Genomic DNA, 14150 nt, shown 5'->3' with positions numbered 1-14150 from the left:
AGAGGAGAGCGCAAAATATGGTCTGAAGCTCAACATCAAAAAAACGAAGATCATGGCCACTGGTCCCATCACCTCCTGGCAAACAGATGGGGAAGAAATGGAGGCAGTGAGAGATTTTACTTTCTTGGGCTCCATGATCACTGCAGATGGTGACAGCAGTCACGAAATTAAAAGACGCCTGCTTCTTGGGAGAAAAGCAATGACAAACCTAGACAGCATCTTAAAAAGTAGAGACATCACCTTGCCAACAAAGGTCCGTATAGTTAAAGCTATGGTTTTCCCAGTAGTGATGTATGGAAGTGAGAGCTGGACCATAAAGAAGGCTGATCGCCGAAGAATTGATGCTTTTGAATTATGGTGCTGGAGGAGTCTCTTGAGAGTCCCATGGACTGCAAGAAGATCAAACCTATCCATTCTTAAGGAAATCAGCCCTGAGTGCTCACTGGAAGGACAGATCGTGAAGCTGAGGCTCCAATACTTTGGCCACCTCATGAGAAGAGAAGATGGTTCCTCTTCATCCTGGAGAAGAGTGACTAGTGGGGTGCCACAGGGTTCTGTCTTGGGCCCGGTCTTATTCAACATCTTTATCAACGACTTGGATGATGGACTCAAGGGCATCCTGATCAAATTTGCAGATGACACCAAACTGGGAGGGGTGGCTAACACCCCAGAGGACAGGATCACACTTCAAAACGACCTTGACAGATTAGAGAACTGGGCCCAAACAAACAAGATGAATTTTAACAGGGAGAAATGTAAAGTATTGCACTTGGGCAAAAAAAAATGAGAGGCACAAATACAAGATGGGTGACACCTGGCTTGAGAGCAGTACATGTGAAAAGGATCTAGGAGTCTTGGTTGACCACAAACTTGACATGAGCCAACAGTGTGACGCAGCAGCTAAAAAAGCCGATGCAATTCTGGGCTGCATCAATAGGAGTATAGCATCTAGATCAAGGGAAGCAATAGTGCCACTGTATTCTGCTCTGGTCAGACCTCACCTGGAGTACTGTGTCCAGTTCTGGGCACCACAGTTCAAGAAGGACACTGACAAACTGGAACGTGTCCAGAGGAGGGCAACCAAAATGGTCAAAGGCCTGGAAACGATGCCTTATGAGGAACAGCTAAGGGAGCTGGGCATGTTTAGCCTGGAGAAGAGGAGGTTAAGGGGTGATATGATAGCCATGTTCAAATATATAAAAGGATGTCACATAGAGGAGGGAGAAAGGTTGTTTTCTGCTGCTCCAGAGAAGCGGACACGGAGCAATGGTTCCAAACTACAAGAAAGAAGATTCCACCTAAACATTAGGAAGAACTTCCTGACAGTAAGAGCTGTTCGACAGTGGAATTTGCTGCCAAGGAGTGTGGTGGAGTCTCCTTCTTTGGAGGGCTTTAAGCAGAGGCTTGACAACCATATGTCAGGAGTGCTCTGATGGTGTTTCCTGCTTGGCAGGGGGTTGGACTCGATGGCCCTTGTGGTCTCTTCCAACTCTATGATTCTATGACTCTAAGGTTTCTCATCTGTGACCATCTCTGTGTCCTCAGATGAAGCAAAGGATAATTGATGGCATATTACGTGATTGCTGACTTTCGCTGGAAACCCATTGACAAATCACATCAGAAAGGAATGCATAATAATAATAATAGTAATAGTAATAGTAATAAACCATCAAGCAGCTTTTTCAAATTGGCAAACAAGGAAGCTTCTCTTCCTTTTCCCACTTTTCCTGCTTCTCTCGCACTTTTGCTTTTTGCTTTGAACAGAATACACTGCCAGAAATACAAGACCTGCTGCTTTCTGCCGGGGCCTGCTTCACTCTGGATTGAAGTTCCTAAGTGGAACTGACCACAAAGGAGTTTGCATTCCATGCTGATTCAGACAGTCCCTGCTGCCAAACACTTGTGCACTCCCAATTGTTCCTTGGCAGTCATGGCATTACTAGTCCTGCACCTGATGTCATATGCTATCATGTGAGTGGCAGGTGGGTGCGGCCAGCCAAAGCAGCCATGTTTGGCTGGACTGATGGGCCTAATTTGGCCTAAAGCATGAAGGTCTCTCTCCCTTCCCACACATACACAAAATATTAGATAAAAACCACCAACCAAATTGCCAGTGAGGCATTTACCATCATGTAGTTAGACCATCAGTGAGTGACCAGACTGAGTGGTCATTTGAAGCTCTCTGAGCAAAACCAAACTGTCTACCTGCCACACCGCTCCCACACCTTCCCAGTATTTATGTCCCTCTGCTGCACCCTTTGGCAGGGGCTTCTCCAGAAACAAAGTGTCACAAATCCTGAATACCACAAATGCAGGCCCAGGCCCATCAATTCCAGAGAGGAATCCAATGGCATTTCAGAAAATAAACCGAACTTAAATTGAAATTTCTGACATAAACAGAGACAGACACACACTAACTCTAGGATGCCCTCGGGGAGGAGGGATGGTAGCTCACCATAGTCCTTCTTGCAATATTTCTTCATGTTGATCTTCAGTTTCCCTTTGGATGCCTTGCAGTATGAATCACAGTCTTCAGGGGAGCCGAGGAGGAAGAGACAGAAGAAAACATTAACAAAACAAATTAGTCTTAAAATGAATGAAAGACTTGGGAAAAGAAGGGAGTGTGTGTGCGAGGGGAGAAGCGAACAGTGAAAGCTGTAGCCTGCTATGAATAAGCAGCATGCCTGTGATATCCATCTGCCAGGACCTGATTGGGTCATCTAATGGGGGCATTCACTGAAAACCTTCCTTTCTAAAGAAAGTAACTCACAAAAGAAGCTATCCTCCTCTCCCTTTCCCTCCCCTCCTATCCCCGCCTGACAAATTCTTTAAGCTGTCCTCTGCAGGCTGCCACAACTTGGTTGCCTCCATGGGAGACCCCAGGGCCTCGCTTATTGTGCCACCCAGATCTTTAGAGAGCCACAGCCCCCCCCCAGTTCTTAAACTGCAAACTGGAGTCTGATTAAAGCCCACAGAGGCCTCTTTGTCACCCCCTAACCCAGACCTGTGTCAGGCTTTGGCATTCATTGCAAAGGGATTCTGGCTGGGGTCAGTCCTCAACAAAAGGGGTCAGGGAGGAAATTAGCAGCCTATGAAGCATTAGCAAAGCCTTTGGCGTCCACTCTACTGGAGTGTGCAAATAAAATGCCCCAGTGGGACTGCTTCATTTCTATGGGCCTTACTGCTGTGATACGATGGATTTACTCCTCCTGAACATCATCCTGTGTTCCAGTGCCACTAATGTAATGCTGTGCTGAGTTTTTGGCACTGCCTCCATCCTGCTTTGGCTGTGCTAGAACTATTTTCATGCCACTTTTGAGCACTGGGAGTGCAGCTTGACCCTGAGCATGAAAAACTGTTATTTGCTGTGGCATTTCTCTCTCTCTCCAGTCTCTGGCAAGGTTGGGCTGCACATAGCTCAGCCTGCACTATGTTTCCAATTGATGCACAGATGGGTCAGGAATTATACTTTGCTGTTAGGAAAACATATGATGATGGGCAACTTGCTTTTCGGCAGTGATTGATAAATATTATGGTTCATTATATGTTCATGTCCTGCTCTTTCTTTAGAATGCTCAAATCAGCTAACATAGGTCTCCTACCTATGACTGATCATATTCACCTCTTGCTTGTCTGCAAGCAGTATGCTCAAGAACGAGAGGCCCTATGACCATATAGGGGACTATACAATGGAAATGAGCAACCACAGCAATATTATTTACTGATATCCCTCCTTCCTAGCCAGAACAGCATCCTTTAAGGTTATAAATCCATATAGTATAATTACCTACCTGATTGTGTTGCAAACAGGATGTACAGATAAAGGTAATAAAAATACTTAGAAATTTTCATATTTATACTCATGAGCAATGGAGGAAGGGAAAAGTCCAGCCCCACCACATGCACACCTACAACCTCCCTCTGCCCTTCTTTTCCACCACTGCCTAATGCAGAGCTTTGCCTACTGATTAAAATATAGTTCAGTACAAATACAGTTCAACAGGTCTAATTATTGCCTAAGATAAGAGTGTATCTTTCCCTTGTGGAAAGACATTGGCCACATCAGGATTAGAAGGACCAGAAATGGAGAAGGAAGGCAGCCCCATACGGACAGTTAAAGCAATCTGTCCATTGCTATAAAGTAAACATCATGAAGGGTTGGGTGCTTCTTTCAGCCGGACTAACGCTCCTTGTTGTTCCTGGTCCATCTTTGACCATACAGTGAATTGTTCTGGGCCCATCTCACACTAATATATTTGTCCTTGAACTATTTACTATGGAATAGTTCTGTGGATCTACTGACAATATATTTTTTTAAAAAAAGACTCATCTCACCTAACCTCAGTTAGTTTACCACTAGCAAAGGCTGCCATTCAGTTACATTAAATGGGGGTCTTGCCATTGTCTTCTGTAAGAGTAGGGCTGCATTATTATAGTCATTTTCCAAGTCCTGGAGGAAAAGTTGAATTCTCTATCCCAAGTCAATGAGCAAAAGCTTGAATGTGTGTTACCAGGTTGGCTAGAACCCCCTCCACTGTGTTGAACACTGTTCTGACTGCTTCCAATTACTGATCCATCAACAGAAGCTGAGAGCATGCTTGCAAGCAGCAACAAAGAAAAGTAAGACGGACATTTTCAACCAAGAGAGGATAAAAGCAATTTGGGGTCAGTTTGGGGTTGAAACAAAGGTACTTGTATAATATATCAAGATGTATAATCGAATAATAAGTCAAGCTTTCGTTTAAGTTCTAAATGGAATTGTGGTTCAAATTCATGTTTCTGTGCAGTCCTTTTTGTTTACTTCTACCTTTCCCCAATAGCCAAGAATATGCACTTTCTGAAGGAAATTTTGTTTCTTATTTTTTCTGTTTTTCCCTCTGCATGCCATTTCCTTTGTTGTGACAATAAAAGTACATTGTCTCAATTGAGTTGATAAATCACTAATATTTCTGGCTGATCCCCTAGGAACCAAGGCAAGGCTCAGAGTGGTGAGTGATCTCTCAGGCTTTAGGCCTTGGACTGCTGCTTGAGAAAATGAAATGTACACTGACAATACCCCAACAGAACCTTATTTCTGCATGGAATTTCTGGCGTTATTGCTTCTAACTGTTTAGCATCACTGGTCTCAAGCTGAGGAATACTCTTCCAACAGAGATTCAGCATATACCCTTGCTTTTGACTTTCAGGCATCTCTTGAAGACTTGTTTAAAATTTCATTGATGGCAATTTCACTTGCCATCTCGATGTAACGCTTGAAAAGGGTGGAAGAGTACAACTCCAAATACTTTTCACTAGTATTCCTGCTTTCCTCATCTTGCCTCAAACTACACGTAGCCCCTTCACAATTGACACGGAAACTATCTAGCAACAACAGAGTGCATTTAGGTTATCTGTTAAGGACAGTGTTGCTAACCTGCTGCATTATGGCAAGGTATGTCCACGAAACTGTCTGCAACAGCAGTTAATATCAGCCAAAAATGTATAAATAATCACAGGAAAATTGAAAAGCGAATTATTCACTTGTTGCACTTTCAACTGCTGATTCTGAGCAGAGCTCAGCATCTATGCACAGTACCAAAACAGGACTACAGATGTGCTGTATAGATGATGCTTTTATCCCCCATTTCCTTCACTGTAACAGAAGGCATGTACAGCATATTCACTCTCCTGCATCTTGATTCTCTCTCTGTTTGGACCAAGCACTCTTCGGGGGGGGGGGGGGATGTGAGAGAAGCTTTGTGGAGTGTGTCTATTGCCCACTTGTGCAGTTTGTAAGAAGAGCAAGGCTCGCCAGGAGCTGGGGTACCACAGGGGAACACAACACACATAAACCTCCCCAGATTGGAGAAAATGTTAGTCTTATTTAAACAAACAAACAAACAACCTTGGCAAGCTGCAACCTCAAACCCAGCAATCTCATGCCCAGTCAAAACAAAACAGATTTGGGAAATGGTACGTTTAATACAGTGGTACCTCGGGTTAAGAACTTAATTCGTTCCGGAGATCCGTTCTTAACCTGAAACTGTTCTTAACCTGAAGCACCACTTTAGCTAGTGGGGCCTCCCGCTGCTGCTGCGCCACCGGAGCATGATTTCTGTTCTCATCCTGAAGCAAAGTTCTTAACCCGAGGTACTATTTCTGGGTTAGCAGAGTCTGTAACCTGAAGTGTATGTAACCTGAAGCGTATGCAACCCGAGGTACCACTGTATATAATTTTAAAAGCAGGATAAAAAGGTGTGGCGGCTGTTTGGTCTCACTTGCAGCTTCAGAACATGTCAGGAGCATTTTTTCCCCTTTCCTATCTGTTAACTTAGTTATTTTCTGAACGATTCCTTCACAAATCAGTGCACTCACCTTTTTTAGTGCTTCTTGTATTTGCACAGTGTGGACAGCATTAAAAACCCATCATTGGGGTTTCCATGTGCTGGGCAGCAACTGACACACAGCCTTGCCTGAAAAACCTCCCTGCCCTGATCCTTCTATGATCTACTAATCCTTGAACAAGGAATTCCCAGCATGCTGCTGTCTGTGCTCACAGGATGGTGTTCATGTGGAGATGGAGATCATAGGATAATCAGAATGCCTGGCACTAAAACCGCACAGCACTAAACATTTCTTGAGCAACGGTGCTAGAGCTATTTGGAGCCTATGACAAAGTGCACTTCTTGTGTCAGCTGGGATGCATCATCCCAGATGGAATGCCAGATGCTTGAGAGACAAAGTGGACATGTTTGCAGTACATGATATTCTGGTTGTATTTTGTGGGAGATTGGTTCATATTGTTCACAGCACATCTGTTTTATTCCTTCTTCTGCTTCATGTTTTATTTCCCTATGTATGCACATTTCTTGGGGTTCATTTCTCAGGGCTGCTCACCAGTTTCCCACTCAGAATGGTCATCATCAATATCATCATCTTGATTTCTCAGAACTATTCAGCACTGTTGCACTTGTGTCTGATTCAGGAACAGAACGTATCTCACAGAGAGACAAACTGGGATGGGGAGAACACAGCGGCATAATGTCTCCGGGTCGTGTGGCAGCTATTATGGCTTTCCCATTATGAGCTCCAACATAAAATTTGCCATACAGTTTTAAGCAGGATAACATGCTTAGGTGAGACAGAACACTACAGATAATCTCCAAGTCACATGAAAGTTACCTGTGAAGCAGACTTCAGAGCTGATCTTTTGGAGGAGTTGGCTCTGTTTCTACAGCTGGATGAATCAAACACCCTAAATAAGAATATTGCTTCAACATTTTCCATGCCTGCAAAATTCCTTGTTCTCTTGTGCTACTACGTCACACCCAGTGTGTAGGAGCAGGCAGCACCTGTCTCCTGAGAAGATCGAACAGCTAAAGATGACAAGAAAACTACCAGTGGGTACCATGAGCACACTTCATTAAAGAGGGATCAATGCATTTGCTTGGGTAGCTACTAAGCTCTATACAGTACAACACATAGCGAAAATATGGGCCAACGAGTCAACAGACAGCATAATTACAAGTTAATCCAGTCTCTGTGGAACTGCATGCTCCAGCTGCTTTGAGTTCCAGCTGCAAAGCCAGGTCTCCAAACCCCTTTATAAGAAGCTGCTTGACCCCAAATCCTGCAGCAGGCCACAATTTCAGCATGAGGTATAGAATGTAAGAGAAGGAGAAGGAGAAATGGTGTCATTGAACAATGGGCCAAAACTGTAATAAAATCCTGCTCTGAGGAGCAGGAAAAGAACTAGTAAAATTACCCATTCTCCATAGCTGATCACATCAAAGTGTTAAAAAGGAATGAGACACGAGGGTTGACTTTAGGTTTCCACTAAATCCCAAAACAAATTCCAGTTAGAGAGAGCAGCCATTTCCAGATAAACCATCTGAACATTTTCAGACGTTTCTCCAAAACACAAATATGAGCCACATGGCCCTCCATAATCATGCAGCCAGTGCTGGAGAGAAAGGGTGCAATGAGAAGTCAAAAGCTAAAGCAGGAAGCACCTCACAGGTAGGTTACCTGGGTATTGCTTTTGCTAACCTTGTTCTTTTACTAACAGAATATCTGGCACCATTTCTATCTCACATGTTAAAATACAATTCAGATAAAGTAGGCCAAACAGTTAGTGATGGTTCCTTACTCTTGCTGCAAGAACTCCGTGATATGCAGGTCCCATCCCATCCTACAATTCTATGATTTTATGTTCAGGCTCAATCTGTCCTTGGAGTGAGTTTATTGGTTTTAATATCTTCAAGATCAACTTCAGAGCAGCAAAATGCTTTTTGCAGAGCCAGTGTCTGCTTTCTCTGCCAAGTAGCTACAAATTTCCTCCAAATGTTTTGCTGCTTCAAGCCTTTCATTGATTGAGCCTGCCTTTATCTTTGCAACCTTAAGGTGACGGGTCACTGAGGGGCTGGGGGCTGGAGATGCTGTTCCCATTGCAGAAAATGGCATGCAGTGGTTCTGCCTTGGTACCATAATTCAGCACAAAGCCTGGGTGGATCTATCAGACAGAACACTGTGTTACATGAGAACTACTTCACAGAAGAAGATACTTCTTCATAGAAGGCATTCTGAGAACAGGATTAACATGAAACCTCTATGCAAGTTATGATGTGACATCATACATGTGTAAACTGCTTAGCATGCCTTGTGTGGATTAGGAATGTCATCATGTGGCACTGACAGACAGGGCTCACATTAGGCTGAAGAGAAACTCAGTTTTATTTGTTCCTTTGACTCCGATATTATTTTATTATACCTCTCTTTAAATTTTAAAAAAGCGAAAGTCTTGTCAGTGGTGGAGGAAAGACAATAAACCAACTACATGAAGATTTTGAGTGGTGTAATATTTGACGGGTCAAATATTTGAGGGGTCAAATGTCTCCTCTATTTAGAGGGTTATTTATTAAATATATGACATCACAATCACATGGGTAGCAAATTCCATCAAAATTTATTTTATTTGGTGGAGTTGGTGAACAGGCAAGACCTTTTTCTTTTTTTCTATTTCCTTCATTGTACAATGTACATTGTGTTTTTATATCCCATTTATAATTTTATAGATGAATCCATTTCATCCACTTCTGATATTTTTTTTTTTACTTTACTATCAAAAGGGACTTGTATAAATTATTTTGTTGTTAATGTTTTTTGTGTGTTTTTTGGTGTATTGTCTGTTTCTGTTATTCAATTTTTAAAAAGCTATTCTGGAACCATTTAATGTATCTTTTTATTTTTGATTTTCAAGAATAGCATCACTCTTGACATGTCAAACATTACTCTTCCTTTTCTATAGCATTTATATCAGGCATGCCCATGTTAGAATGAATGTCATTATTGCAGAGATTTGTCTATTCTACTCTTTGTACAGGGCTTATCAGTATTTTCAAATGCTTAATATATAAAAAACAGCAACAAACAAATAAATATCTATTTACTTTTGGCCCGGCCAAACATGTCCAGACTTCCTTAAACCTTCTAGCAGCTGGAGAATGGAAGTAAGAAACAAGAACATAGTTCAATAGCCATCTGGTTTTTACTTGCTTGCTTTGTAGCGGTAGAGACAATGGCTAAACCAAATGGATTTCCTCCACAGTTTGGCACTAGCTAAGGCCCATACCAGCTGCTCCCCCATTATCACCTTTTAAAGTGTGCAAGGCTGCCTCGGTCTTGCAACTGGGCAGCATTTGTGCAGACATGTCATTTATATCAAGCTATAGAAGTAACCAGAGCCAACTGTTATGTGAAAGCACTAGCTCTCACAAACAGGGTCTAAAACCTGACGGTGGTCCTCCCCGAATCCCAAAGCGATTGCGTGGTGACACTACTTTGCCAGTCCTAGGCTGTATATGCAAAATTACATTCTGTGTTGCAGGTGCAGTTCATATGCTCAAGGTGATTCCGAGGAGGTTGGCTAGATAATTCTACAGATTCACTAGAGCAGAGTTACAGCTTTTGTCCTGACAAATGCTAATTGACTGATACCAGCTCCCTCTGAGCCACACTGGATATTCTAAAGAAGCACACTTCCTCTCCCCATGCTTCCGTGTCTCACACAAAGCAGGGTAGATTGGCCCTGCCCTTCATAGATATTTTCCCCACTGTGTTTGTTCCTGCAGTGGAAGAACACCCAGCTGACCCATGGGGGTGAATATGCACCACACCCCTTTGGATGAGATCTAGGAGAATGGGAAGGGGAAGTTTGGCTTCCTCTCTCTTGCCACTTCTACAGCACGCCTGGCACGGCTCTTGGTCTGTTCATAGTGTTTGAGCAGCTTTGTAATGCTTCTCATTAGTAACTGTAACTTCCTAATTCTGAATTTTAAATTATTTGTAACCTGCCTTGGGATCTGCTGGTGAAGGGCCTGTAATAAATTTAACAGCAACAATTGCAGAGACATATATTCTGTTTTGAGAACAGAAGTCCTACTGAAGTCAAGTTGCAGGGTTCCGCTGCTCAAACTGGTTCAAGTGCCCTTGGTATGTAAAGCGTGGTTGGTATGTAAAGTTAGGGCAGAAGAGGATGTGCCAGATGCAAACAGGGAGCTGAAGTGAACAAGTAAAGCTCCATGAACCCTGCAGCAATCCCAGCAAAGCATAACTGCTATTAACCTCACCCTTGGAACAAGACCGAACAAATAAGCCCCTAGCAATATCCTTTCTTCTTGCTGAGCAAGATTGATTGAAAAACAAATTGGCGCAAATAAGGCATGAAATTAGATTAAAGCCTCTCACTTGGGGCTGCCAGGATGGAAATCAAGACTTGGGCAGGCTTCTGTGGGAGCCGAGGCACCAATAATAAATCTGTCTGTGGCCCCTCCTTGTCCCCGCAGCCTTACAGCCCAAGAGAATATACTCATAGCCACCACAGTATTATAATCAAGCAGAAAGAGTTTTCTTCTTGTTCATGGGTTGCGAGTTCATGAGGGTGTACTTGTGAACTGCTGTGTGCTGGCAAATTTAAGAGTTCCTGATTACAGCTCCCTTTAAGGAATACAACCCTGCTGATTTCAGATCCGCCCAGTTAAAAGCAGGAATAGGAAACCAACTTGATGAGATTTTTCCTACTGTCTGAACACAGGGCAGATTTTCTGCCTTGCCTGTCATTTGCAGATGACGGGGAAGACACAAACGGGAATAAGAAACAAGTTAAAGGTGAGTTGAATCTTTTAGAAATCTTGCAAGATGGCGGGTAGCAGAGGGGGGAGCACACAATCAACTGTGAGCTCATGCTCCCTGGGCTCCCCAAATTACCTCCAAACAACAATTGTCCAAGTATTCAGCTCACCCTTCCAAGGGCTGGAATACACCTCCCATCTTTCAATCCAATGCAAGTCCAACTGTGCAAGACTTTAGCATATGAAAAGAAGCAGCAAAATACTAGTCCAAGGATAGACAGAAAATAGTATGTCATCAAGAGTGGGACAGTGAGTTGAACTGGATGCCACGGGGACTGTAGAAGTTTCTGTTTCTTGAGTGGCAGCAGTACTTCTTTAAAATTCTTATTCACCCTTCAGAGGCTTCTAGAAGCAGAGAACATACTGCTGGGGCTCCAGAAAGGAAACTGATACCATCACACTGAAACTGGGTTTAAGAAAACAAAAAAGGAAGGTGGGTTACACTTCAGCCCTGGCCATCAGGGGTTCACACATTTTGTCTGGTCTAGATAGCCTGCTAAAATTTGTGATTGCCAGATTCCTGACCCTTCACTAGCAGGGGAGGGGCAGTGTCTTACCACTTATGTGTTCCAGAAAACAGTGGAGGTACATGATACAATAACCTTGATTAAGCAAAGCAGTTCTGATCCTTGTCAGTGCCTGCAGGGCACACTGATTGTGAATCCGTGTATGTTAACTTGCATCCCATCACAGAACAAAAACAAGGCATACAGGTAATAAAACAACTATGTTGAACTTCAGAGGCAATCCAGGCACTTGGAAGTGTGGTGTGAGAGAATGGATGATCCACTGCCTTTCTGTACTGAGCTTCAAGCACCAGAGAAGAGCTGGAGCACATCCATACTGCACTGCACTTCCAAGAGTAGCAAATCCAGAGTAATACTACCAGCTTAAGAGAAGGGACTTGCACGAGTTTCTGATGGCAGACTCTGCTCAATAGAATTTCACTACACAAAATTTCATTCATGTTTCCTGGTTCACCTCACAGCTAAAAGTGTAAACTGCCTATGTGAATTCATAAAGCCAATCTTGAAGTGAAATCATTATACCATCTTTGGTTCCCACCTACTGTTTACAGTGGTACCTCGGGATGCGAACGGGATCCGTTCCGGAGCCCGGTTTGCATCCTGAATGGAACGTAAGACGTGATGGCACGTCTGCGTGTGCGCGGGTCACGTTTTGACGCTTCCATGCATGCATGTGACGTTATTTTGATGGTCTGCGCATGTGTGAGCGGCGAAACCTGGAAGTAACGCGCTCCGTTACTTCCGGGTTGCCGCGGAGCACAACCTGAAAGCGCTCAACCTGAAGCACATTCAACCCGAGGTATGACTGTATTTGGGTTGGATTGGGGAGTAAATTTACATATGGGACCTCCCTTCAGAACAAACATTTTATTTTTAAATCATGCATCAACCCCTCTCTCACCCCCACCCCAAAATGCTGATACAATTATTGGGAATTAGAATAGTATTGTAAAAGAATTGTGGGAAAGTGGCATATTAAAAATGCACATCTATTTTAAATGACAATGAAGAATTTCTACTATATGGAAGTGTTTCAGAGGAGAATGGAATGCAGTTGTCAAGGGTACCCACACCTGCTTCCTTCCCTTCTAGCTTCTATCAAGATGCCCTATTGTGGAAAAGCAGCCATATCCACCCGCAAAACCAAAGCAGAATGAAAGGGCTCAAACCCAGAGGTGGCGGTGGGGTGTACAAAGGACTTTGCTTTATGTTTGACAGCAAGTCATAGCCCCCGGTGGGCGCCTTCTAACCCTTGTCATGACCTTCGGCTCCCTCCATTGTAAGGGGGTTCCATTGTGATGTGTTCTTGCTGAAAGCAAGGGGATAGCGTTAACTTGCTGAATGCCATTTTGGGGTCTCTCCCATTAGGGTATGAAGGCAGGAAGGACAAGGAGCAGCCAAGATGTTTTGTTATTAAAGCTTGAGCGTACTGCTTAGCACTGGAGTATCTCATTCAGAGCCCACTGCAGCAGCATCTGTCTTCCCCACTTTGCTGCTTCATCATATCAGAGCTCAAATGGAGGTGTCACAAGGTACCCCACGTTTCAGAAAGCAAGAAAACTGGAATCCAACAGAATCCAGCAATGTGATAACAATAGGGGCAGGGATAGGAAGCCCGTAGACCTTCGGATGTTGTTGGATAATGACCATGGTAAATGGTCAGGCATGATGTAATCCAACAACATCTGGAGGGCTAAAGGTTCCCTGCTAGAGAATACTTTGTGTGCATTTTCAACTATATTTCTGATATTTCTGCTTAGATGCTTCAACATAGTCTCAAGCTCAGTGTGATCAAAAACGAACTTCTCATCTTTCCTCCCAAGCCATCATCTCTTTGTCCGTTACCAGCGTCACCATCCACCCAGTTGACCAGGCACAAAGCCTTGGTATTCTATTTGATATGTCGCTTCGCCTCTCAAAATTATTAAGCTCTCTCAAAACTTTGACTTTTTGGCCCTCATCTTTGAGTCCCTTCTTGTCTTCAGCATTCAAAACCTTCCATAGCCTCATCTGTCCTTGTCTCTGCACATATTTTGCAAGAGATCATTTTGTCTAGCTCTACCATCCTCAGCCATTCAAAGGTATCCTTGCCACCTGAAGTAACATTTTCCCTTGCTGCTCCTTATGACTGGAACTTCCTCCCACATGGGTCTTACTACCAAGAAACAAGCATAGGATTGAGCGTCCCCATGCATATTTGTACTAGTTGCACGCCTTTCACATGACAAGTGGCGGAGCCATAGCTATGGGGGTAGCCAGGTTTTTTTGCCCTGGGTGAAGCCTCCAGAGGGGTGCCCTGCCTCTGTGTGTGTGTGTACACAAATGCACATGGGGGGTACCAAAGTGAGTCTTTGACCCGGGTAAAATAAAGCCTAGTTTCTTCCCTGCCAGTGGCTATATAGAGTCTGGCAGGTAGCCCTGTCAGAAAAACTAACTTGCCATGCCCAGCTTGCAG

The 14150-nt window shown here is 43.6% G+C and overlaps 1 protein-coding gene across 6 annotated transcripts in view; it reads right to left on the bottom strand.

Moving 5' to 3' along the window:
• The window catches only part of NTN1 (netrin 1), a 135449-nt gene that overhangs the window by 18188 nt on the left and 103111 nt on the right, over positions 1-14150 (bottom strand). For all 6 annotated transcript variants that reach the window (XR_014544236.1, XR_014544237.1, XR_014544238.1 and 3 more), the window contains one exon: positions 2456-2530. Coding sequence is in view for 1 of the 6 variants with exons in the window: in XM_083597729.1 (XP_083453855.1) it covers positions 2456-2530 (75 nt within the window). In the remaining 5 variants the exon portion in view is untranslated. The remainder of the gene's footprint in view (positions 1-2455; positions 2531-14150) is intronic.

Source organism: Podarcis filfolensis (genome assembly GCF_964270895.1).
Source record: "Podarcis filfolensis genome assembly, chromosome: 2".
NCBI classification, from domain to species: Eukaryota; Metazoa; Chordata; class Lepidosauria; order Squamata; family Lacertidae; genus Podarcis; species Podarcis filfolensis.
This window is presented reverse-complemented; position numbering and strand designations above follow the sequence as displayed.